The sequence below is a fragment of the Spermophilus citellus genome (genome assembly GCF_964194105.1).
Source record: "Spermophilus citellus genome assembly, chromosome: 17".
Lineage (NCBI taxonomy): Eukaryota > Metazoa > Chordata > Mammalia > Rodentia > Sciuridae > Spermophilus > Spermophilus citellus.
The window spans coordinates 38,706,235-38,731,619 of NC_138199.1; the positions used below are offsets into that span (position 1 = coordinate 38,706,235).

Genomic DNA, 25,385 nt, shown 5'->3' on the forward strand with positions numbered 1-25,385 from the left:
TTTAAATTCTATATTAACTTATCAGCAAATATCTCTTCAACTGTATCAGTTAAATCCACAGAGTACAAATCTGTATTTAATAGCAGCGGGAAGCCATGGAGTAAAGCTTGGCTGGCATTAGTAGAGGAGTTCAGCCACAGCCAAGGCAAAAACAGATACATCAGCCCAATCCTGCTTCTCTTCTAGCTTCTGAGACCCACTCAGTACCCCTCAGGGCTTCCCTCTAGTCAACTGAAATCATCAAATACCACACCAGTTATCTAAACATCAGGTTTTCTATTTTTATTAAAAACTCACAAATTTATTCAACATGTTTTCTTTCATACAGTGAATGGTCTAATATGCACTGGAGGTCACACAAGCTTAGGTTTATTAGAACAATAAAAGACATATGAGAAATTTAATATATGAAGAAAAAAGTAGCAGCTGTTGACTGCATATTTGACCATAAAATTTAAATATTTTGGACTTTTATTTTAAAGACACAAAAATAAAACCTGTGTGGGTCTATATAAGTCATATTAACAATTCCATGAATGTTCAACAGGACTAAAAATTAGCAAAGATGTTTTTTTTTTTTTAAACCTTGTAACACTTTTTTTTTAACACTTTCTCAGGTTGCTGGTGCCAGGCACCTTTACAGTATTTGTGCTATAATTATTCTATTTGGCAACTGTCTGAATATCATGTTTTCTTTGCCTCGCGTAAACAACACTTTTTTACATACTAGCACAGTGAGCTGAAAGCCCTGCAAATCTGTCAGAACATCTACAGGAAAAGAAAAATAACAATTTTGGTTGATTGCTCAAAACATTTTTTTGAACAAGAGGTTTCAAAACAGGATATATTAGTAAAACACTGAACTCCTGAATTTAACATTATACGTAAACAGTTGACTGTTTTTAGTTCAATAGTCTTTTTTTAAACTTTTGTGTGTAAAGGTAGAATACTTTTCTTGTACAGCCGATGTTCAAGTCATTTTACTGAGTGGTCTGGCTGGAGACCATCCTAACCAGTGTGTTTGTGTGTATCTCTGCGTGTAGAGTTTTGTGAAGGTAGAAGAGTTGATACTGAGGGCTTTACATTTAGAATTTTGCAATTTTGGCAAAAACAAAAAAACAAAAACCCAGACAAAATATATATATATATATAGTCCCACCTGATGCACAGCAGGTTGGTGTTTCTGAAGCTATAAGAGTTTGTTGTCGCTGTCGCTGAACTCTGAGACACTAACAGGGGATATCTCAGGGCTCCAACCCTTCGGGCTGACCCGGGAGCGCGCCGGCGGCTTCGCCTCCCTCACCTGGCTGCGCGCCTCACAGCCTCCCTCCCCAAGGCTCCCTGGATCACCAATGGCTGAGTGCGCCTGCGGCTCTCAGGATGTCTTTCTGCCGCCCGCCGGCCAGGGACACAGCCTGTGGATCTGTCCAGTGATACCGGTTCTGCTGGGGGAGAGTTCTGCATTTCCCTTCCGGAGCCCCAGTTCTGAACCTTGCCATCCAGTGCGCACATCCCAGTCCCGCCTCGAAACGGATTTGGATCCCATTTTGTGTCCCCCTTTCCCATCTGGTCTCCCCAGACCAAGAATGGTCCCCGAGGCTGGAGGAAGTGGGGCAGGAGGCTTGCTTCTTATGTTTTTTTTTTTCTATTTTTCTTAAATAAAAGTTCATTTCTGTACAATCAGGAAACTCCACGAACCGTGAGAGACCCCGCTACCACACGGCCGCCTCGTTCATTTCAGGGGGGTGAGACAGGTGGTTTCCGTAGCTCGCCCCTCCATTAACCGACAGTGAAGAGAAGGGCGGGCTGGGCCCGAAGACCTCAGCGGACATGGAGTGCAGAGACCCAGGCAGGCTGGGCTCTGGGCTGGGTGAGTCCCCTGGGGGGTGCGCCAGGATATCGGTGAACCGCTGCGCGTCGCTGGACGGATGATGGCCGGGCAGAGGGTGTTCCAGGCCTCCCAGAGGCGTCCCGGACGGCCCCGAAGACGGCACAAAAGGTAGGTCCACTGGTGTTTGGGCCTGTGACGACGGGGGACCTTGCGGGAAGAAGTCGTAGTTGCCCCCAGGACCGTAGTACTCACTCTGGTAATCTGCAGAGTGGCAGAAAGGAGGATATCAGGGCAGGGGATCCCCGGGACTGTCAGGACAGGTAGGGCGTGAAGGCGAGCACGGGGGGGGGGCAGGGGGGGCACTAGATGTTTATGGGGGGAGGATCCTGCGGGTCTGGGAGCACGGAGGAGAATTTTGCGCAAAGACAGCCGCTAGTCCCCCCTACCGGCTCACTTTCCTAGTTCAAAGTGAGGAATTTGACCCTTGGTCTCACCACCTCCCCCGAATTTATTCTCAGCCTTTAGCCTTCTCTCCCCTGAATCTTCTCTTCTCTACTCAAAGCAAAGGGTGCCTCCCGTGCTGCCACCCGCTTCCAGCGAAGCCAGTCCCGGCCTGGCGGTGCCCTGCCACTCGGCCGCGCACCCACCTCCGTAAAAGGAGAAGGGGCCGTTGGGGATGAGTTCGCCCGGTTCCAGGCGGTCCACTAGCGGCCGCATCCGGCGCGGACTGCGGAAGAAGGCGTGGCGCCGGGCTCCTAGCGCGCTCAGCTGCTTCATCCTGCGTTCCTTGGAGCGCCGGTTCTGGAACCAGACCTGAAGCACACACGCCGCGGAGTGAAGCCGCGGAAACTCCACTCCCCAGTCCGCGTGTGCGGCGGGACCCAGCCCCTCACCCCTCCAATACCCGACTCTCGCGCTACGCTGGGCTTCCCGGGCGTGGTATGAAATTAGTGGTGGGGTCTCTGAGTAGGACCGCGCAGGGCAGACACTGAGTCAAATGTGGGCAGGATTCCCGACTGGGGGATGTTGGGTAGCCGCATTGTTTCCAACAGTCATACAGTCACAGTTACAGCTTCTGAGGGGCTATACACCCCTATTCACTAAACGCTTCAAAACAGTATCACGCACACAGCTTCCCTTTCACGATTCCTTGAAGCGATCCCCCCCAACCCGCCACTGCCCACAACCCCGTGATAGTGACCGAGACACAGGCGGCTTCTTACTGACTCTGTTTCCCAAGGGCAGTGACCAAAATCACCATCTTCTCTTCACACCTACGCACAAACTCTCTGCCAAATACTTATCCACTGCCTCTCACTAATAGTGATCACAGTGACACGGACACACACACACACACACACCCATTCATACACACAGGTTGGCACGGCCTCTCAAAGGTCTCAGAGCCTGCAGTTCAGGGCCGGCTGCCCCACACACTCACAAAAGTACACTGAATCTCCCAGGCACAGAGCCTCCAGGCATCTTGATCCCACATCTAGCCTTGGGTCAGAGACTCCCACCGCCCTGGTCTCACCTTCCTCCCCCTCCCAATGCATAGGCTCAGTTGCCTCCAGATGGCCTCTCCTCCCCCATCCCACTCCGGAATGCATTCAGGCAGAGCTGACTCTCCACCGAACCACTTCCTTCCCCTTCAATCCAGGATGCCCCCACCTTTCTTTGGAGGGGAAGTCTCTGCTCTGGGACTTGTCTTACTGGGGCAAGAGAACCACAAAGTTGGGGTTGGAGACTTGGAGAAAATGTTGTGCAGAAGAAACTAGAAGAACTGCTCGATTCTGTAGTCCACAGGAACCTCTTCACTCCTTCCTAATGGTGTGGGTGGAGGGTGGGACAGGATGTGTGCAGAAAGAGGGGTCCTAACTGTTCTTGTGGTGTTTGACAGTGTCCTCTCCTCTAGCCTTATGCCAGCTAGCTGTTTGACTCCCCTCCCTCTCCATGACAACTATTGGGCGCGGAAGAGGGATTTCTTGATGTTCCACGCATCGCATCAGCGCATCAGCTTTTCCAAGGTTCGGAGGGAGTCTGGCCTCCCCCCCACTTTCTACCAGCCACCACAGATTCGCTCCCTTCCTCGACTCAGATCTGTCCCAGGCTTGGACCGGGTGCACTGAGTGGCCCTGTGGGCCTCAGGGGGAAGGAGTGGCACGCCAGGACTCTGACCTGGATGACACGCATGTTGAGGCCTGTCTCCTGCGCCAGCTGCTCGCGGATGTGTCGTGTGGGTTTGGGCGTAGCAGCGAAGGCTGCCTTCAACGTTTCCAGCTGCTTGGCTTTGATGGTGGTGCGCGGTCCCCTGCGCTTGGCGCCCAGATTCTGGTCGTCATTCTCGTTGCTGCCCCCTTCCTTGTCGGACACATTAGCGCTCTCCGAGTCCTTGGCGTCATCCTGCGATGGGTCTTGGGAATCCGGAGACAAACTGGGGTCACTGCCCGTGGTGGCTGAGAAGAGGAAAGGGACTGGTGAGCAGGGGCCTGGTCGGCCTTCCCTCCCTCAGGACCCGCCCTCCCCTAGCCAGCTGGGAATCAGGGCCTCACCAGAATGGAGGCTGTTCTCTTTGGCGACACTGCTATTACTTAGGTAATCCTCTTTGCAGACAAACTTGTTTTCGTCAATGATATAGAGCTCCTCGCCGGTGGAAAGCTGTTTGTTACACATCATGCAGGTGAAGCAGTTCAGGTGAAAAACTTTGCTCCGCGCTCTCCGTACCAGGTCGCTAGGGGAGATGCCCTGCGCGCAGCCCGCGCATTTGGTACCGAAACATCTGCAGAGGGTAGGGATTGACCAGGGGCGGGGGAAGACAGAGAATGGGAGAAAGAAAAGAGCAGAAGAAAGAAGTGGAGGGAGGAGGGAAGGAAGGGAGGAGAAAGGCCGGGAAGGAAAAACAGAAGTAGGAAGAAGAGGGAGATGAGAGTGCGCCAAAAAGGCAGAAACAGATTGAGCAGGTGAGGTGGCAGGAGAGAGCGCGGAGGCATCCGGGAAAAGTGAGAGAGGAAATACATGGTTAGAAGAAGGGACTCAAACTGCTGGCCAACCCCAGCCTCAGGGCCCAGGGAAAAAGAGAGTCCTGGAAAAAGGCGGCAAGGTGATCACAGGGGAAGCGGGTTACGGGGACCGGAACACTTATTTTCCAATTAGATTTCAGGAGTCAAGTTCGAATTAGGGCGCCATATGTACGCGCTCAAGAGTGCCGTTTTTCTTTCCTAGCATCCCCTCTTTTTTTTTTAATCACAAAAGGATCCCCGCACCGATAAAGGTCCTGTCTAGCCGTGGGTAAAACAAACACAGTCGCGGAGAGCCCTGGTGGCAGTAGGTGGGCTGCTGCTACGATCATGCCCAAAGCCTGGCAGATTGGCGCAAGTGGGGGTAGCGGCGGGGCAGAGCCGGCTTTAGGCGCCTTGCTGAGTTTTGCTGCGAGCCAGGCCTCAGGGGCCCGCTGGAAGCGGGTATGGTTCGCCGCCCTCTGACTCTGATCCAGTCATTGCAGAGAAAACCGGCGCAGCCGGCTGAGGCTCTGAGGCTCAGCCTCCCACTAATAACAGCGTGCATAGCGCTTTGCTCTAGGATTCCTGGCAAAGCCAAACCACATGTCCTGAATCGGAATTGGGGACTGCGGCTTTCTGGGCCTGTGGGCAGAGCATTCCGTGTGGCCTCGATACTCTCCCCCCCCCATACATCAATTTTGATATGTCACCAAAAACGAAAGAAAGCGGAGACCAAGTCATCCAGTATACTGGGAGGTTTCCAACCCACACAGTGGAATTACAATTCCTATTTGCGCCTGTTCTCGATTGACTTGTGTTTGTGCGCATGAGGTGGTAAAATAGAGAGTTTGAGAAAATACAATTAAAATGGTGAACCGAGGGAGGGAATATAGAGAAGTCTAATGGCTCTAAGGAGCTACGAACCAGTTGGGTCTAGACAAGGAGGTGCGGGGCTGTGGCTGAACAGTGTCTAGGAGGGCTCGTAGAGGAGTCTGCTCTGCACAGCCAGGGTCAGGGTTGGGCCGCTGCAACTGCCAGCTAACCCCAGCAGGGGATGCAGAAAACAAAAACAAAAACCCTAGGGGCACTTTGCTTGCTACAATGCAGCAGTTTGCCCAGGACTACACTTGGAAACCAGTCCGGGTTTAGGGAAGAATACTGGGCCTGCAGGATTGGTCTCAAGGCTGAGTTCTTTATTACTGCTACCACTGCAAAAGTCTGGGGCGCTTCACCCAAAAGCCTCGGTGGTTCCCGCCAAGACATCTCAAACGCAAAAGGCAGTAGCTGGGAAGGAGCAGGGGCTCCTAAGCTCAGCCTGGAAGGGAAACAATCCGGGGAGTCCCCGAGATGTAGTTGCTGGAGAGCTTGGCTTGGGAAAGATAGGAACTGGAGCTGACCCACCCGAGGCTGCCTTATCTTTTCCAAGTTAGGAGTGGCTTCTGGGCTGAGGTGGGCTCCCACCCTTTCTTCCTAGACACGTGCTGCGAAGCCCCGACCCACACTTTCCAGGACGCCGGTAGCCGCTACCCGAGGCTCAGAGCGCCAGCTGGCGAAGAGGCAGGCTTCTGCCTGTGTATCTTGGCTGCCCTCTTCAGCGGCAGCTCCTAATGCTACTGCCTTGACCACGCTGACCTCTGATCCGAAGCTGGCCAGGAAGGGCCCGCCGGGAGGGAGCAGCAGAGGCGTGGGAGGGAAGTACTCACCGGAAGAAGTCGTTCTTACAGTAGAGCTTGCCTTCCCGGGAGAAGCACTTCTCGGTCAGGTTGCATTTACATTCACAGCACTGGACACACTTCACGTGCCAGGCCCTGTCCAGCACGTTCAAGAGGAAGCGGTCCAGGATGGGCCTTTTACAGCCGGCACAGTGCACCATGGTCTTTGGTTTGGTCGGGTGAGGCCCGGAGAGTTAGGAGCAAGTAGAGACCAAGTAGACTCCCGAAGATGACGGCACAGCTCCCCAGCCCCTCCCCAAAGAGGAGACACTCTTGGCCGTGCAAGCCAAAACCCGCAACAGGAAACCAGACGGGGGGAAGGAGGCTGACGCGGGGCGATGGGTGCCTCGCTAGTGTGTGACCCGGGAATCCCAGGGCCACCGGGAGGAGCAACGCCCCCTCAGCTCCCCAGGCGAGGAAAAGGAGTCTCAGGCGGGCGGGAAAGGGACTCTTCTGCTCAGAGCCTGCGGAGGAATGAAGGTCACCAAGAACCGCGGCGGGAACGGAAATAAATAAATAAAACGGAGTCGGAAAAGAAGAGGAAGACACCCGGAGCACGAGTTGCGGGGAAGGCGCCGCTGAGTTTTCTCCGGGCTTGAGGTAGAGCTGTCAGAAGTCAAAGTGCATCTGCTTTTGTCGGGATATGAAGATGGGTGTGTGAGTCCCAGGCTGCCCACCACCGGGGTTTCCCCCTCTTTTTTTTTTTTTTTTTGTTTTTTGTTTTTGTTTTTTAAGAAAAGAACAAAACAAGTAGAGAAGCTTTGGATCCTAAACTGCCGGCATAGTGCAGCGGGTTGGGACGCGCCAGGCGCCCGCGCTGGGCCTGGGGGAGGGGGCGGGGGTAGGCCAAAGGGGGAGGTGGGAGGGAGAGTAAGGTAGGAGATCTTGTCGATTGCAGTTGTTGCTTAGGTTTTCCCCCTTTTGGAGAAGTGTTTGTGTCAATCGAAAACGGAGAGTGACAACTTCGGACGGACGCACTCTCTAGCTCCCCACCGCCCAGCCCGGTCACCTCGGCTGGTGGCCTGCCGGGCGGCCTCCTGGTCCTCGAGGCGGCCCTCCCTGCGCCTGTGTTCCTTTGGAGAGGCAATGCCTTCTGGCTCTTCACCGTGCCTGGCAGTGCATCGTGGCTTCAGTCACAACTCTCAGCCGCCTGGGCGCGCAGCCCGGCATCGCTCGGCCCACGCTCCAGCGGCTGCTTGCGTCCAAACCCACAGTCGCTCTACTTTCTTTTCTTTTCCCTTTCCCCCCCTCTCTTTTCGTTGTGGCGGCAAGTCTGGGTTTCCTTTATAGTCTCCTTCCCCCCTTTTTTTCCTTTTGCAGCGGGAGGAGTCGGGGGGGGAGGGGGCCGCTTGGAGAGCTTTAAAATAATGTCCTCATGCAGCGCCTACAGTAGGCCAGCGGCTGGAACAGTTTGGCGCGGACTGCCGTTGTCGCAAGTCGGGCAGCGGCTCCTTGGTGGCTCTCTCCCGGCGCGCATCCCTGGTATTCTGCCCCAGTCAGCCGCCCGGGTGCGTCTCTCCCCAGCTCCAGCGGCTCGGTCACTGCTTCTGCCTGTTGGCTGAGCTCTGGAAGCCCCCTCGCCTTAATGCAGCGCCCGCCGACGTCACGGCGGGCTGCGACCAATCAGCGCCTCGCGGTCCCTCTGTAAACCATTCTGCATCCCCCGGCCCGGGAGAGTGCGGGGAGACCGCGTTTAGAGGATCAGTGTCGGTACTTACGGCCCCGCGCGGCACCGGCGACGGGCAGCGAAGTGCCCTGGCCTCCTCCTGCTTCGGTAAGGCGTCGGTTTCAGTGGGAGGGACAGAGAGGGCGAGAATAGGCGCAGGCAGAGACCAGAGTTCTGTAGGAGGTAGGGGCAATCCCAGATAGAGCCTTGTCTAAGGTTGGGGTGCGGCCGGTGGAGCTCAGCAGCCCCAATGCACAGTGTAGCTTTTGCAATTCACCGCGTGTTGGCATCCCCACTACCCCCACTTCCCCCACCCCTCGGCTTGCTTTATTTGGCCTGAAAGTTTGCCACGGGCACAGCGCTAGTCTTTGGGGAGGCAGGGGGCGCTTGGCAGCTGACTCTCCCTCCTCCCGTCCCTATTTCTATATCCCCTCCCCCAGTGCATCCAAAGTCCGCTGGGTCGGGTGTCTGGGTGATCTGGGTGTCGTTCTCCTGCAGCGCGCTCTTGGAAAGTTGATTCGGTCGTTTCCTGGTGGGGGCGGGGGAGACCCGAGGCGCGGCGCCCAGGTGGGGGAAGGAGTGGGTGGGGAAGTGCCTCCGGTGAGGAGTCTAAATCCCGGCGGGAAGTTGTGAGAAAATTGTGATCCGGAGACACCTTTTGCAAACAAAAACAAACGACTAGGAGGGAAACCGCGGGGGCTCCGGCAGCTGGGGGGCAGTGATAGTGGCGGTGGGAAGGAGGGAGGAGGAGGAGTTCCTGGGGCGCCACAGAGGGCCTGCAGTAAATGGACGTGTGTAATGCACTGGCATAGTGTGCCCGGCTTCCAATCTGTCCACCGTTCAGGTTTCAGGCTGGTACCAACCTCCCCAGAAAACAGCAGACCATGCCTTCCTGTGCTCTCTCCTTAGGGAGCATATTGTCTCCGTAGTTCCATTTCAGGCATAAATTCAGAACCACTGCCCTCACGGGCGGATTTGCCTGGAAGTGGGGGTGGGGGTCGAATCCGGATCCCGAGAGGCTGATTCTCTAAGAGTCACTCTAGTTTTCCGGAGTACTCAAGTCAACCCCCAAATTGTTTCTACTCCACTTTTTCTAGGCTCAACCTGGATTTCTCACGACCTGGAGTCTGAGGTGGTAGGTCTCCGCGGTCCCAATTTTGCTCCACATTTTTGTTTTTAGGGAGGAGATTCTAGAAAGGTGCATTTAGCCCTAGTAAGAAAAAAGCAAGGTTTAGTTTATATTTTGGAATTGGCCTTTTGATCACTCATGCTATGTTGGGGAGAGCCTTAGGGGAAATGCCGAAGAAACGTAGTAGCAACGAATCTGGATTGTCAGGGAATCCAGCTCCGCAAAAATAGGATACCCTCTTCGGACGAACAGGGAAAGCGCTACATTGAATTCGGCTGGCGTTGGGTGAGGTTGTTGGATTTTAGGTCTCTGCCAACGCACCTTTTTTGCGGGCACATTCCGGCAACTCGGAAGCCCTCCGGCAGTCATTGCCTTGTTAAATCATTGCGGGCGTTAAGTTTTCACTGGAGCTGCCAAGGTCTCTTCTATGCCTCTAGGGTTTTCAGCCCCGAGGCGACCTCAGGGTGCCAGTCTTCTAATGCCTTCTCTGCACCTGCAGCACTTACACACCTGGGCTCCGGCTTCCAGCTGCGGGCTGGGGCAGGGCTGCCGGCTCTTTAGCTCCGACACACCCATCCATCCGCCAGTCTTTCCCAGGAGGAAACTCTGGGCAGCGGCACGGCACGGGTAGAGAGGGCGGCTCTACCATTTAGCGGGCGTACTCTGCGGGCTCGGAGTTGGAGCTCTCCCTGCCGACCTGACGTACCCTAGAGCAAGCCGACCAGAACCCTGTATTCTGGCACCCCGGAGGCGCAAAGAGCAGCGTGGTACACCGGTCTGCGAGGCACCTCTCAGCTCGCAGCTAGGTGAAACTCTCCTGGAAGAGCCAGAGCAGCAGAGCGGTCTCCAGGTCCCCCTAGCCCAGTTGTCCCAGTGCTAGCCGCTAGCGACCTCCACTCAACCACCTCTTTTTGGAATCTATAGCAGCCCTAATCCCAGGTGGCATACCCCCGCCTCCACCCCAGCTGGGCTCCTTCTCATGCAAAGCAGTGGAGCCACAGGGTGGGGGAGCTGGAAAAGGACTGTAGACGGGGACCTGTGTGGCAGCTGGACTAAGCTCCCGGCCCTTTCCGAACCCGAGGCCCGCTGCTTCCTTGGGTGGGCAGGAAGAGGTTGCTCTTTCCGTTTGGGGGTGGAGGGACCGCGGGACCCAGATGTCGGGGAAAGAGGATTCCTTGCGGCGTTTTAGTGCAGTAGGGGAATTGGGCGAGGACCCGACGCTGGCTCTAGTTCCTAGGTCTGTTTGTCCCGGGGTCCAGATGGCTCAGTAAACAAGTCAGCGGTACTAACCCCAGCGTCTACAAGAGGTTGAAGGAGCGCAAGGCAGGGCTTGCCTCTTGGCTCCTGAATTCTAGGTTTAAAGTCCAGATTTAATGCTTACACAGCAACAGCACACCAGATTAATGTTTTGTGTGGAGAAATTGGGGGAGAGCGACTGTTTGTTTTTATTGAACTTTTATTTTAATGCGATTGATTATGGAGACATGGAGGAAAAAATACCTGATTCATCTTTCTAAATTCTCCACCTCCGAAGCCACTCATCTCAGTTCTGTATTGAAACGAATGTCCTCTCAAGGAAAAGCACCAACCTGCCCTCCTCACCCAATGCCATACTTACTGTCTGCATCCTCGAGTACACAAGCGCTTTCCTACCCCACATCCTTCAAAGTCACACAGACCAACAAGCCACTTACACCTTCCTGGGACATTGTAAATTCTGGACAGGTGCCATGAATTTCAGTTTGGAGGTTGGTCCACTGATGGCTACAGAATCCTGTACACCCATTCCCACCGCACCCTCGGAGAAGGACCCAGAGGGTCCAGGAAGTTGTTTTCGGTCCCAATTTCTTTTTCTGAGAAGCCCTTGAATATCAGTACAAGAGGAGAGACCCTGTCTGGAAATTGGGGGTTGGGTGTATTCTGCCAGCCGTCCTCAAGCGTCTCTGTTTGAGGGGCTAAAAGGCGCTCCCACTAACATCCTCTTTGATCCCGAGGCCTTCTAGATCCTGAGCCCCACCACCCCTCCGTCCTGCCACGTTCCGGATTGAACAGGGACGGCTGCTATTGATCCTGAGAGAGCTGTGGCCGCCTCTGGCCACTTCCCTCCTCTTTCCTCTCCAGTTCAGTCTATGGGCCCGCAAAAGGGTGATAAGACCGAGAAAGTAGACGCCTGGGGCTGCCCTGGCTCTGGGTGGTTCCTCTGCGTATAGCCGCAGACTGGTGTATTCTGCAGGCAGGTCAAGGGATGGGGAGGAAGGACCTAGCCGGTATCCCTGAATGCTGCGGGTCAGGGAAGCCACGCAAACTTCGCAGATTGGGTGAGGATGCAGCATGTGCGAATAGGGAACTGTTAGGCCAGGGTCCTTTCGTTCTGATGGATGACTTCTCCTGTTCCTTCCCTTCCCATCTGTCCTCTCGTGATTCGGGTTGCCTTATCTCATTCCATCACTTTCTCCATGAAATATCTACTTACGTCCAGTACTTTACAGTTTGTCTCCCCTGAGCGGCATAGTCAGGGGGTTGGAGGTGGGGGAAAGGGGTTGTATTATCTCCACTTTCCGGGAGAAGAAACCCAAGTTAGGAGAAACCTAAGTTAGGGGGCTTGCCCGAGATGTCTTCATCAGTGCACTATTGAAGGTGAGAAATTGACGGGGTCGGGAGCGGTGTGTACTTTGCCCCTAGCCACGCTTTCCTAGCGGGGCTTGGGCAATGGTGGAGGAGGGACAGTGGGACCGAGAAAGAGCAGCATCCGGCAGGTCGTCATGGTGTGCGCCTGGCCAGGGTAAACAACACTGACTTCCCACGAGGGCTGGGGGGACCCGGGGTATGGGGAAGAGGGCGGGTGGAGCAGCGAGGTCGAGGACCAGCCTGCTGATCTCAGATGCGCGTCAGCGCCAGTGCCGTGGAGCAAAGACGTTTTGGACAGCCTTGGAAAGGAGAGGGTGCTCTGGAGAAGTGAGAAGGACAGGGAACTGGGGGCGGGGGGGGGGAGAAAAGGAGAGAAGGTCTGAGGGGAAAAAAGCAAGAGAGAATAAAAGGAAAATGTGTCCGGAGAAATTCACCCAGGAGTAGAGCAAAAGAAACGGAAAAAGAGACCCAGAAAGACAGCCAGTGACAAAAATAAATAAATAATAAAAGAAGGTGGCAGGGAAAGGCTTGTATCCAGGACCCTGCTGTTCCCAGGGGGGCTTGGGCTGGAACCCAGAGAGTGTGCCGTGTGTGACAGGCGTGTTCCTGGGCGGGAGAAAAGGAGGCGGTGTTTTTTGGTGGGAGATTCAGTGCCCATGGAAAAGCATGTGAGCGGCTCTGGGCAGGAATCCAACAAATAAATAAAACGTCTAAGACGGCGTGACAACAATGTGTATTTGGGTGCGTGCCCGTGTTCCTCTGTCTGAGCACACGCACACCCGGTAAGGAAGACAAACGGGGCTCGTGCCTCTGAGTAATTAATCCTCTGGCTAATTGACTCTCTCCCCATACCTAATCGCAGTGGTCACTGCCCATATCTGGAGAGATATCAAGTGGAGAGAGAGAACCCCAAAGCTAACAACCTTTGGGACTGAGATTGAGTTCTTGCTGGACTTGGCAGCTCTAAGCTCTTTTCCTTGCTTCCTCCTCCTTTTGGAGCAGAGTTCAATAGTTGTTGCTGCCTTGCCCCTCCAGGTTTGGGCAGCATTAATAAAGGTCTCAGATAAGGGTAACCTGATCTCTCTCTCTGTGTGTGTCTCTCTCCCCCAGTCTCTCTCTCTCTCTCTCTCTCTCTCTCTCTCTCTCTCTCTCTCTCTCTCACACACACACACACACACACACACTGAAGCTGTTCTACAGCCCTCCACTTGGGGAGCCCAATCTCTGAGGCTGAAAGCCTCCCACTGCCCCTCTGCTGTACCTCTCCTGCCCCTCGGCAGTACCAAAGCTCTTTCTCCACTATTGTTTGGTGGTGGTGGTGGGGATGGTGGCAGATCCCTGAGCTGCATCCTTATTTGGGTTACTACTTCCTCTACTCATGTGGGACTTGGGATAGTCCTACAGTCCCTAGTAAGGCAGGGGAGGTTTGGGATGGTTTGAGAAGCAGCCTGGGGTAGATGGAAAGAGAACAGTAGGAAGGATGAGGTTTGGGAAAGGCTTGGGAGAGACTTCATGAGACCAAACCGCTCAGTTGTGGGCTGAGGGACAGAAGCCCAGAGGGAAGCAGTTGCCATCTGATAAGAGTGAGGCCTCCAGGGAAAAAGGTAGACATCGTGCCCCATGGGAAAGAACGTCAAGTGTGTGGGAGGCAGAAAGGTGGCCACGTCTTTGTGTCTCTGTGAGTGAGAGGGTACAGTTCTGGTATCTCTCTATGGCGTGGGGAGGGATCCATCATGCTACCCACAGCACCCTTAGTTCTCACGGCTGGGAAGAGTGGGCCAGGAGAGAGTATTGGACTTGGATTGACTCCTTGGTTGCTGAATTGGCTGAAGGAGTCTGAAGTCTATAGTCTGTCTGGTAATGCAGTTTTGAGGCTTGGGTTTTAAAAGTGAATGTCAACTCGAACCCCTGTGAGGTAGAAGTTTTGCTCTGTTGGCCTCCTCAGAGGCTAAATAAATAGATGTAGAGATCCATAAACCACCCAGGCCAGAGAGAGGAAGGAGGGGTGGAAGGGAGCATTTTAGAAAAAAAAATCCACCCCCCCCCAACACATTCTTAATTGTCCCTTGGGAACATTTGTACATTTGACCAAAGCAAATCCCCAAGCAGTATCAAGAAAATTACTCATAGAGACTGGAGGTCCAGAGAGAGTTGGGGATGGGGAGAACAAGGAGGCCAGGAGAGATGGCCAGCATGTTTGTTTGAGAAGGTAAGAAACTTGCCCCCCTCCCCTGCCCCATCTCTGTTATGCTTTAGGAAAAAAGTAAGTGTACTAAAGTTCCAGGGGAAAGAAAGAGAAGGGCATCTAAAAGGCAAATCCAAACCAGAAAGGAAAGAAAGTGAAGAAGAAAGAAAAAGGCGGGGTTGGGGGAGAAACTATAATAAAAGAGGGTGAAGGCGGCCCCAGGAGGTTGGGCCTCGTCCCAAACCATCCATCTTCATTGTCTCCGTGTGTGCAAAGGCAACTTCGGCATAAGGAAAAGCCACTATTGGAGCCGCGGCTTTATTTTATATCCTATACATCAGGAGGGAGGCAAAGCTTTATTTTCGCCAAGAGACAGATATTTTATTTCTCTCTTACGGTTTTATGTGTGAGAGATGTCAGGTTGCCACAATGGATGGCTAATGCATAGGCAAGAGGAAGCCGTGTTGGCATGCTGTGTGTCATGGGGTCTGGGGGGGGGTGAGCGGGCCTGGGATTTAGGGCTGATGGGACACTCTAGGGGATTTCTGCTAAAACATCTCTCTTCATAAATCCAGAAGCATGGTCAGTTCAACAGGGAGAAGAAGGAGTTTTAGAGGGAAAAAGAGTTGGGCTTAGTAATAAACGAACACACAAAGGAGCCGCTTACCTTCCAACAGGCTTGGGCAGTGGGGACAGACGGCTCCATGGAAATGCAGACCCATAGCCACACACATGCCATTCACAGGGAAGTATGTTCCAGGCAGAATCATGTCAGTTTTGCTTTCTTTTCATGTTTTATATTTTTCTGCCTTCTGTTCTCCTCTAGACAGGAATCCTTTTTAACCTCAGAGCCTTGGGGGGAAAAGAGCCATTAATTTGCAAATCATCTGATCTGTGAAAGGATCAAGATGATTGTTTTTCACCGCTAAATCTAACGTCTTGCGTGGACACAAACAGACACAAGCGAGCCCAGAGCCCATCATGCTGCGAACCCTCGAGTGTAGGTCCCAGATTTGAATCCAAGAAAAGCCCCCACCCCTTGTCTTGCCTTTGAATTCCCAAAGTGCATAATGCTCACATTTTCATAACTGGGGAGGTGAGGAGACAGAAAAGTAGGGGAGGTCTGTGAATTACGTGTTCCATTTGGGACTTACATTTAGCATCTCCCCTCCATCCAACCCTTTACCAGCAATTTCTTATAGGAGTAACTTTCATTCAGTCTCATGTTCTACTCTTCATTTTTTCATATCTTGGTTTATCTCCTTTTTCTTTCTTCTCCCCCCACCCTGGCCCCCCATGGAATGAAAAGGTGGTCATGGTCTTCCCCTCTTTTCAGAGACCCTCAGGCAGCACAGGCCCCCTAGACAATAAGCAGGGGACCTGGCCACACCATGCCCAGCCTTTGAGGAAGATAATTAACCTGTCTGGGCCTCAGTTTCCTCATCTGTAACACAAGGGGAATGGGTTAAATGCTTGCTGAGTTCCCTACCAGCTTCCGACCTCCTCTGACCGAATGAGATAATGTGTGAAAACACTTTGTGAACGCTAAAGCCAGACGAATGCCAGGGATTATTATTACGATTCTAATCAATCCTCTTTTCTCCACATGGATCCCGGCTGTTTAACGCCAGCAAGCGGGCTAAAGAGGGCCCAAAGCGAGAAAAGCTTAGCGGAGATGGAAAAGCTCTGTGCTTCGGAGGGGGAGGAAAAACCCTGCATCTCCAGAAACATTCTATCTCTGAGGCCTGTGGGAAGGGATGGGAGAGGGAGGAGATCTGACTTGAAATGACCCATTTCAGTCAACATGGCGACAGAGCATACAGAGCATATTTCTTCAAAAGCATCGTTTGTCTCCAAGTGACTGACTTAGGAACCTGATGAGAAGGCGATCTGCAAATTTTTTTTTTTTCCAGGAAGAAAGGAAAGAGCAAGGTGTAGCTGATTAGCAAGTTAATTATTTCAGTACCCCAAGGGTTCCAGTGTGGTGGTAAGTTGTCCAGCCCTGGTGTAATTTCACAGTCCGTGCATTTCTTGGTGAGCACCTGGGGTGCTTGAGTCTGTCTCTCTCTCTCCATCCACCTGCCTTGTGTCTTCCTGACATACCTGGGGAGAGGAGGAGGAGCTAGGGTAGGAGTTGGTACAGACATTCATAGAGGCTGTAGGTGGGAGGTCCAAGCAGAACAGGGTGGAGGAGGCCTAAGTGATAGCTTCCACCTCCACTGAGTACCTGGTCCTTTCTTATTCCTTTCTCTCTCTCTCTCTCTCTCTCTCTCTCTCTCTCTCTCTCTCTCTCTCTCTCTCAAAAATAATCTTTTGTTTAATAAATATTAATGAAGCAGGTTAGCTGAAATTGGGGATGCCATGAGGTTATTTCCCAGACTTGGCCTGGAGAAAAACTGGGTTGGAGAAGCCCTGGCCTCTCACGTCTTCTGAGCAGCCAGCTCTCCCAAGTGTCTGATTTCTAACCTCTGGCCACCACTTGTTCTGCAGTAGTGGCCTGACTTTAAGATCTGATTCTCCCTCAGGGAGGGTGGGGAGGATTGTGTGGTCAAAGGGACAACTCCCCTCAGAGAGAGAATCTGGGGATGTGAACACGAGCCTCAGAATTAGCAGCTTCTGCCCTCCGTTTGCTCCATTCTGGTTTCTGCTCCCTGGGCTAGTAGGGCCAGCCCTCTGCAGCTTCTGCCGAGCTGGGTGAAGGGAGGGCTCTACAGTTTACTTAAGAGTGGTCCCATCTGCTCAGACTGGCCTTTCATAAGGGGAGGGATTTATGCAGTGTCCTTGTGCACAGACCTGGGATTTGGCTGAAAACCTTGGGCCTCTGAGAATAGTCCTGAACGCTAAAATGTTCAGCCACCGAGATGATTCATGATCTTGTCTGTGTGGACAGGGTGTGTGTGCGTGTGTGTGCATATGTGCTTGAGTGCATGCGTGCGTGCATGTGTTGGGGAGTGCAGACACACGCTGCTAGATGTTTTCTACCATTCTCACTTTGAATCCAAACATTAGGAAACTTTTTTATTCTTCTTCCCCCTCCACCCCGTGTTCACTCAGGAGGTAGCCACGACACCAGGTTCCGGAGAAGCAGCTTCCTGACTTCGGCAGCACAAGGATAGCACAGTACTCTCTGATGCCGGCATTCAGCTGTCCCTCACAGGTTGGCTGATTCCCCCGCTGGTGGAGAGGGCTGGGGGCTGTCTGAAAAGATGGTGCCACTGCTGGTGGCAGGGGACTTGGGGAGCGGGGGTGAGTCCAATTGCTGTTGGGGTTGGACTTGGTCTCCTTCTCCTTCCAGTCCTAGGAAATCTCCGTAGGAGAAAAGGTAGCGAGAGAAACTTTGAATGCAGGAAGGCAGGCAGAGGGAGGAGGTTCTCATTTCAGTCTTGCCAAAGATGAAACCCAGGGAGGGTGGTGACAGATGTTGGAGAGTGAGGCACTGAGGTGCCATGTGGGATCTTGGCCCTGACTCAGGAGATGAATAAGTCCTTGGCAAGTTTGGAAAGACTTACAAGTGCCATGTATTCATCATCTCTGGGGATTAAATGGGATTTCTTTTTGCTGCCCAGTGGCTGGTGAGGAAGTGTTTTCAGCTTGTATGATGCTCGTGTGTGGCTCACGACCCAGTTTGACCTTGTAGAGGAAGACTCTGACTTTCTGGACTCTAGGTTTTCTTTGCCTCAGGCCATTCATAATGGAGGCAGAATTCTAGTTCACTGTTCAGCACTGGGTCTGAAAGGTGAGAGCTGGCAGGCCTGTGACCAGGTGATCTACAAGCCTTTTCTCATTTGGGCTCCAGGAAGGACATAGTTTCCCCTTAAACAAGAGACGCAAGGGACAGTCTCTGTGAATCTTTTCAGGGAGGATTTACCCTCAATTTGATAAGTTTGGTGCTTCCTTTCCTTCCTTCTGAATGGATAACTTTGTCAGTCAACCTGAGGGTCTGTGGAACCTATAAAAATGCTTCCTTTGGCCTCACTGTCTGAACCCACGCTGGGGCTCCCCCTGGTTTGCCTCTGACAGACTGGGAGGAGTAGACACATTCCAGAGACCAGGTCTTGGAGTGTTATCTCTTCCCCCACCCCAAATCCTCACCCTCTACTTTATCTCCCTTTACTACAAATGCAGAGACCTCCTAGGGAAGTGAGAAGGAATGGGTTTTAATCAGGTTTAGGGCAGGAAGAGGAATAAGGGAAGCCCAAAGAAAGATGGGGGCAGTTGGGATTCTAGATGACACTCTTCTGTTATCCTTCTCATGTTTTGTGTATTATATCCTACAAATTATGCATTTGTTGCAGTAATCTACAGCGTATTTTGTACACTTGCCAAATGCTGCTTGGTCAAAACAGTGTTAAATAAAATTGTAAGAAATGCTACCCGGGCTTTGCATGGGTTATTTAATTCTATCAATGATAAACAATGTTAATGTGCAGCATCTCGGTCGGCACAATATCATGTTTCATTTATATATTCTGAGACATATTTAAGCATGAAAGATACTGTTTTCTGACATATACATTTCCCAATGATTACTTAGGAGAAGCATGATAGAAACAGCGGAAAGCTTTTCCTCTTACGTAAACCCACACCCGCCGTGGACACAGACTCTCTGTCACACACAGTCACATGGCTGGCCAGCCATGTACATATCATCATATACATGCTTTCATGTAGGCTTTATAAATATAGATTCAGCTTTATGCACTTGTGTACATCTTTAGCTGTATGTACCAGTACATACATCAGGCACTATTTTGGAGTGTTTGGTACATTTACACATATTTTCTCCTATGCCTACTACACTGCTGCAGAAATTGATGCTAATATCAACACACATGTCATTCCACACATGGATCTTTATAAGTACACACGCGAGTCTCTTACTGCTAAGTCAAGACAGGCCTAGAAGGTCGTGTACCCCCATACGGGAGAATACTCTGTACAGATGCCTACACATCTGTGTTTATGTACATGTGCACATTTGCACACACATTCTCCTATATTGACATTCACTCACATACTCCATCTGGCTATGGAGCAAGAACTGTCCTGTTACTCCTGAAGGCTCCAGACCTGGTGGACAATTTTTGACCTGGGAACTTTGTGCCTTGTATAGGTCTAGAGGACTTCAGGAGGAACTGTTGTCAAACTGCCAGCCTCCCTGGCCTCTGATGAAAGAATATGAAATGCAGGGATGGGAGAGGGAGTTGGTTAGCTGGTCTCTGCAGACAGAGATGCCTCCAAAAGAGGTCTCTCCCCTCTATTAACAACAAAATAAAACAACAACAGCAAAAGAGGTCTCAACTTTTATTTGCTCATTTCACAAACATTTCAGAGAGATAATGTAAGAATCAGCATTCATGATCAGCAACTTTGGTCCTGGTTCTGCTACTAGTTATCTGTGTGGCCCAGGCCACCTGTTCTCTGGGCCTCAGTTTCCACATCTGTGACATATTAGCCGACATGGGTGGTTCTCCTCCCTGGCTGCATAGTAAAATCATCTGGGGAGGTTTTACAAAACACAGATGCCTAGCCAGGCATGGTGGGCATACCTGTCATCCCAGCAATGAGGGAGGCTGAGGCAGGAGGATCACAAGTTCAAGGCCAGCCTGGGAAACTTAGTGAGACTGTGTTTCAAAATTAAATTAAAAGGGTTGGGGATTTAAAGCACCCCTGGGTTCAATCCCCAGTACACAAAAATGAAATAAAATAATAAGAATAAAAAATTAAAAACAGATGCTTGGATGCCAGACCAATTAGGTCATCATCTCTAGATGTGGGCATCTCATATATTTTTTATGTTCAGCCAAGGTTGAGAGTCACTGGAATGAATGATCTCCAAGGTTCTTCTACCCTTAAAACTCTATGTTCAAGAGAACTTTTTTATGTAAACTCCATGCTGGACCCAGAATATTCTGCTTAAAAGTTCTAAATTCACTTAGAGGAAAAATCACAAAAAGTCATTTAAATTATTCTTCAAGTGTAGGAAGAGAAACATTTTGAACCAACTATTATTCTGGAAAAACTTGCCTGCATTCCTAGCTCTGTTTCTTTGTTTGCTCTCTAATCTTCTCTGACTCATCCAATGCTAACTGTATGCCACAGATGCAAATAGTCTGAGTACTTTATAAACGTGATGGATACCTTTGCGACCACACATATTTCCTTTCTGTCACCTCACCCAACCTGTTGGATAGCATACTATTTTTAGAAGGGTAAATGAAAAGACACAGGCCTCAAGAGAACACTTCTCTCCCTCCCCTCCAGCCCTGACTCAGAGAACGCCAGCCCCCAGGCCCACGGCCCAGTTCCAGAGGCTGGAGCAAGCACTGAGTTGCACTAGTGTCCTAGAAAGCTGCTCTCCAGGGCTGGGGACATAGCTCAGTTGGTAGAGCAGGCTTGCCTCGCATGCACAAGGCCCTGGGTTTAATCCCCAGCACTACACACACACACACACACACACACACACACACACACACACACACACGAGAAAGCTGCTCTCCATAGCTCAGTTGGTAGAGCAGGCTTGCCTCGCATGCACAAGGCCCTGGGTTTAATCCCCAGCACTACACACACACACACACACACACACACACACACACACACACACACGAGAAAGCTGCTCTCCACCTGGGCCTTTGGGAATCCCACATTAATATTCAACAACAACAGTTCCCAGGCAGAGCTGGTCCCCCACTGAAAACAAACCCACTCAGTGGCCACACCTGCAGGAGGCCACTAAGGCCCCCTGAGACACCAGAGACAGCCCTGCAGCTCCCTTTTCCATTTAAGGATGTTGGGGGGGGGGGTCTGCCTTTTGCTGGGGTGGTTTGGTTCATCCTGATGGAAGGCTTTCAATTTCCCTTCCACTTAGCCCTCACTCAAGTTGATTTTCAGGTCCACCAAGAAAAACCAGTTCTCTCTTTCCCACTGTCTTCCTTGCACCTCTTAGCTGGCCTGCTGAGGAATTTTGGACCATTTTTCTTTAGGAGCTTTGTCCCAGTGTGGCCACTGATACTCCAGGTAAGCACTGGGTTAGTGACTGGGCTTGAACCCCCTGTGGGATTGGGATCCAACCCCCTCCTCCACTCTTGTTTGGGGCCAGTTTCCCTGTGTGCCTTTTAATTTCTTCACCCTCCTTTTCCTTTTATCGTCCCCTGATGACATGCCCACTCTGGCTTTGGCCCCCAAGAGGGCCGGCCCATAAGGCAGGAGAAATTTCTGGTCACAGGGACATCTCAAGCTATGTCCCTCCCATTCCTCTTCTTCCCTCCTTCCCCTTTCGCCCTTTGCTTGGTGCTGAGGAGGATGTCCCAGAGACAGCGTTCTAAACCCAGAGCTCAGCTTCCCAGGCTTGAGCCCCTTCCCAGGCTCACCTCCCCTGGGGCCTGGGGAGTATCACACCCCAGGACCTGATGGATTCCCCAGCCACCTTCAAAGGGCTCGGCATTTGTTTGCAGTTCGGACCTTGAATCCTGCTCTGGTCATAAATGTTGTTTATTTTGACTAGGACCTACTGAAAGGGGACCAAGGGATAGGCAGGGCAAAGAGAGAATTCTATAGGAGAGATCATAAAACCATTAGCAGGACAGGGCTTTTAAGGGTCATAGGATCATAGAAAATTTCTGGCTGTGAGGAAGATAGGCCATCAGGAGGCGCAGAGATGACCATTCTGTCAGCAAAAGGCCTCTAGGAGCCACATAGGAAGGAGGGGTTGGGGCCCCATGTATAAGGAACTCTTTCTAAAGAGTGGATGCAGGGTGTGGGGGCATGACCCCCCAATAACCTTACACCAAGTAGAGGAGGCCAATAGTTGCTGAACATGATGGATTTGCCCTCCTGGTGGGAACCGCCAATCGCCTGGCTGCATAGCAGAGACTCTTAACCTGGGGAATGGGCACAGCTCCTGGGTAAGGGATTCTGCTTTCACCATTATTTATTGAGTAGCTAGTATATACCAGGTACTGTGCTTGATGCTCTTCCAGCACTCCATTTTAACCTTTGAAATAATTCAGAAAGAGATGTTTTTATCTCTATTTTGCAGATAAGAAAACTGAAGCTCAGCCAGGGGAGGTGGTTTGTCCAAAGTCACACAGCGAGTTAGTGGTAAGGCTGGGATTAGACTTTCAGGCTTCAGATTCTGAACCTACTCTCCTCCCCATCTCCCTTCCCTTCCACGTGGTATCCACGAATGTCAGGTCCCCTGCAGCCTGAGAGAACAAATGGATGTAGGTTTCTTTCCCTGCAAAGCATGTTGGGTTAAGGAAAATTGGGGGGCAAACCTCCTTACAGTAGAGTCTCTGCAGAGAGCACACTCCCATAAAATCCATCCATAGTCAGGACACCAGTTTGGTTGTCTTTCACCTGCTGTGTGACAGATCAAGTCATTTCTCTGAGCCATACCTCTCTGAGCCATACCTTCCAGATCCATTCCAGACCTGGGGTCTCTGTGAAAGGTGAGGGTTGGTGAAGGAGGCAACAAACCAATTCCCTTCCAGCTTGTCTTTGGTTTAACAGCTGGGGCAGGCTAGGGGGAAGTGAGACTTGGTTTTGCCCCCAAAGCAAATGCAGGCAAGGCAAGATTTGCTAAGATCCCTGCTGGGAACCTGAGAGGCTGAGAGCCAGGGCAGAGGCTGGGGCGTAAAGAGGCAGTTTAAGTACCAGGTTCTTCCCTCAACTCTTGACTGTGTAATCCAGTTGCTCAGAGAATGGAAAATCCCCTTCTCCTCCCCCCTCCCCCCTCCCCCACAAAGGCCTTCTAATAGGCCTGCCAGCTTTGGGGCGCTAATCTGCCCAGACTTTACTCTGTGAGCAGGTTGCCCAGGGTCCCTAGCCCAGCTGCCCCTCAGTGGGAGATGGGGAAGGCTGGGGCGGGGTCTGGGGAGTTGGGGAAATCTCCTGTTCCTGGCCTGCCCAAAGGATCAGAGAAAAGAAACAGGACTCTCAGAACTGGGGGTAGGTGGGCAGGAGCGCTGGGTCCCTGGCAGAGGTGCCTGGGGTGGGGCTTTTTATTAGAGAGCCCCATTATTTCATCTGCCTGCTCCTTTCCTTTTTATTTAAAGATGGCTCCCTCCCCAGCACCTTCGCCTCCCCCACCCCCTCCACCTTCACTCATCCATCCACTGAGCGCTGACAGCTGCCCTGCGGGTGAACTCCTGATCCTCCTGTGGCTGCAGACACTGGAGGGGCTCAGGCCACAATGCCCCCCACCCACTGCCAGTCAGCGCACACGCACATGCACACACACACACATGTGCACATGCACACACGTGCACATACTTATATGAGGTGGGGCTGCCTCAGTTGCCCTGAACCAGACAGAGGGAGAAAATAACCAAGGTGAAAGAATAGCAGGAGGACCAGGAGGAGGAAGATGGGATGAAGGGTAGAGAGTTGGGAAAAAATAGAGCAGAGGAGCAGGCGATGGAAGAGGAAAAGAAGAAAACAGAAGAGAGGAGAGGGAGACATCAAGAACAAGAAGATGGAAAAGTAGGAGAATAAATGCAGGAAGGCCCTGGGGACATGCAGCTCAGTGGTAGAGCACCCGTCTGGGTCCCTCCCCAGCACCTCCACCAACACTGCCAACTAGGAACAGATTGTTCTTAGCAGCTAAAGGAGAGGAGGAGACAGAGACAAGTGGGGAGCAGGGGCCCCACCCGCACCAAGGGAAGGTGATCCTCTTGGTCTCCCAGGTGTGAGGGATGAGGTTGGATGGAGTTCCACCCGCCCAGCTCCCACCTCTGGGCACACCGTCCTCCTGGGTGGAGGGAAGCCAGGGCATCCCATGGACCATGTGAAGGCTGGCCGGGCTGCAATCAGAGGGGCTTTTGCTTGTGGGGAGTAGACTGTAGTGATGGTCCCAGGGAACCCCTCAGTCCCTCCCCAGGATGTGCCAGCCCTGGTGGGCCTCACTCATGCAGCATCTCTGCCCTCCTGACTCCCTTTGGTTGCTACTGGAAATTGGTCCCAGTTGCTGGATTTCATATTATGATGGATTGAACCTTAAAGTCCCAATATTTTTTCATTCCTTCATTTTATAGATGGGAAACTGAGGCCCAGAGAAGGGAAGATATTCATTCATTCACAGCTATGTCAGGAGCTAATGGGAACCCTCTACCTTTCTAAACCAGCAGAGAGCAAGGGCCACAGGGTGGCATCTTTCTGGGAGAGGGCCCATCATTCCATGGGTCCCTTCTCCTATCCTAGATGAGAGGAAACATTCGTGTTGTGATAGCTACCATACTCAGAGGCCCTACACTTTTCTTCATAAATCTTCAGATGTATCCACTCAGGGGATAATCTGCATCCTGCATTTACAGAGAAATAAACCAAGGCCCAGAGAACTTTAGCAACTTGTTCAAGTTACACAGCTAGGAATTTGACGGGAGATTTGCTCAAAGCCATGCTGAATTTCTTTCTTTCTTTCTTTCTTTCTTTCTTTCTTTCTTTCTTTCTTTCTTTCTGGGGCTGGCAATTGAACCCATGGCCTTGTGCATTAAAGGCAAGCACTCTACCAACTGAGCTAAATCCCCAGCCCACATGCTGAATTTCTTATGCCATGCCCTCTCTTAGGGAATGAGAGCCAACGTCCTTTCCCTCTTTCACTCACTACCCTGCCACACCACAGGATTAGATCTGAGCTCTCCCATGCTGGCTGGAACTGATATTGTCAGGGAGAACACAGCTGGGTAGATTCCTCTGAACTTGTTCCCCCAACTCTCCTCGAAGACCCCCACAAAGACAAGGTTTAAGGTCTCCTGAGATGCAATGTGATTTATCGGTGATATTGTTATTTTATGAGATGGGCCAAAGAGGTGTCAGGAAGCAAGTTTGTTGTAAATCTCCTTTCTCTGCTCCCTTTCCCTCTGCATGTCCCTTCCTGGGATTTATGGTGGAATCTGTTCAGAGCTGGGGACTTGGGGCTTGGGTTCAGGCCTGGGGTGGGAAGGCAAAGGATAATACATCTTCCTCTCCGTGATCTGCTCAATGAGCACAAGCTACCCCTACTCCATCACAAGCCTGCCATGCATAATCCTCAAAGTCCTCACGAGGGTCTCCACCCCTCTCAACATGGCTCTGCAGACAAGCCCATTGCCCGCGCTAGAGGGAAGCCCCTGGGGCTGCAGCCAGGAGCTGGCAGCCCCAGAATCAACAGGAGCCTTGGAGAAGAGCCCACCTGAGGCTAGACATGTGACCCCCCACCCAATGACTCTGAGGCCAGCAATGCTCCCCCTGGGG

The 25,385-nt window shown here is 51.9% G+C and overlaps 1 protein-coding gene across 1 annotated transcript; it reads right to left on the bottom strand.

The window, feature by feature from the left end:
- Positions 1 to 1,712: 1,712 nt before the first annotated feature.
- On the bottom strand, positions 1,713 to 6,703 carry LHX1 (LIM homeobox 1; the record flags this gene model as incomplete). Its single annotated transcript, XM_081271802.1, has 5 exons — positions 1,713 to 2,092; positions 2,479 to 2,644; positions 4,010 to 4,287; positions 4,384 to 4,610; positions 6,534 to 6,703. The coding sequence occupies 5 exons, from the start codon at positions 6,701 to 6,703 to the stop codon at positions 1,713 to 1,715; spliced, it is 1,221 nt and encodes a 406-aa protein (XP_081127928.1).
- Positions 6,704 to 25,385: the final 18,682 nt, after the last annotated feature.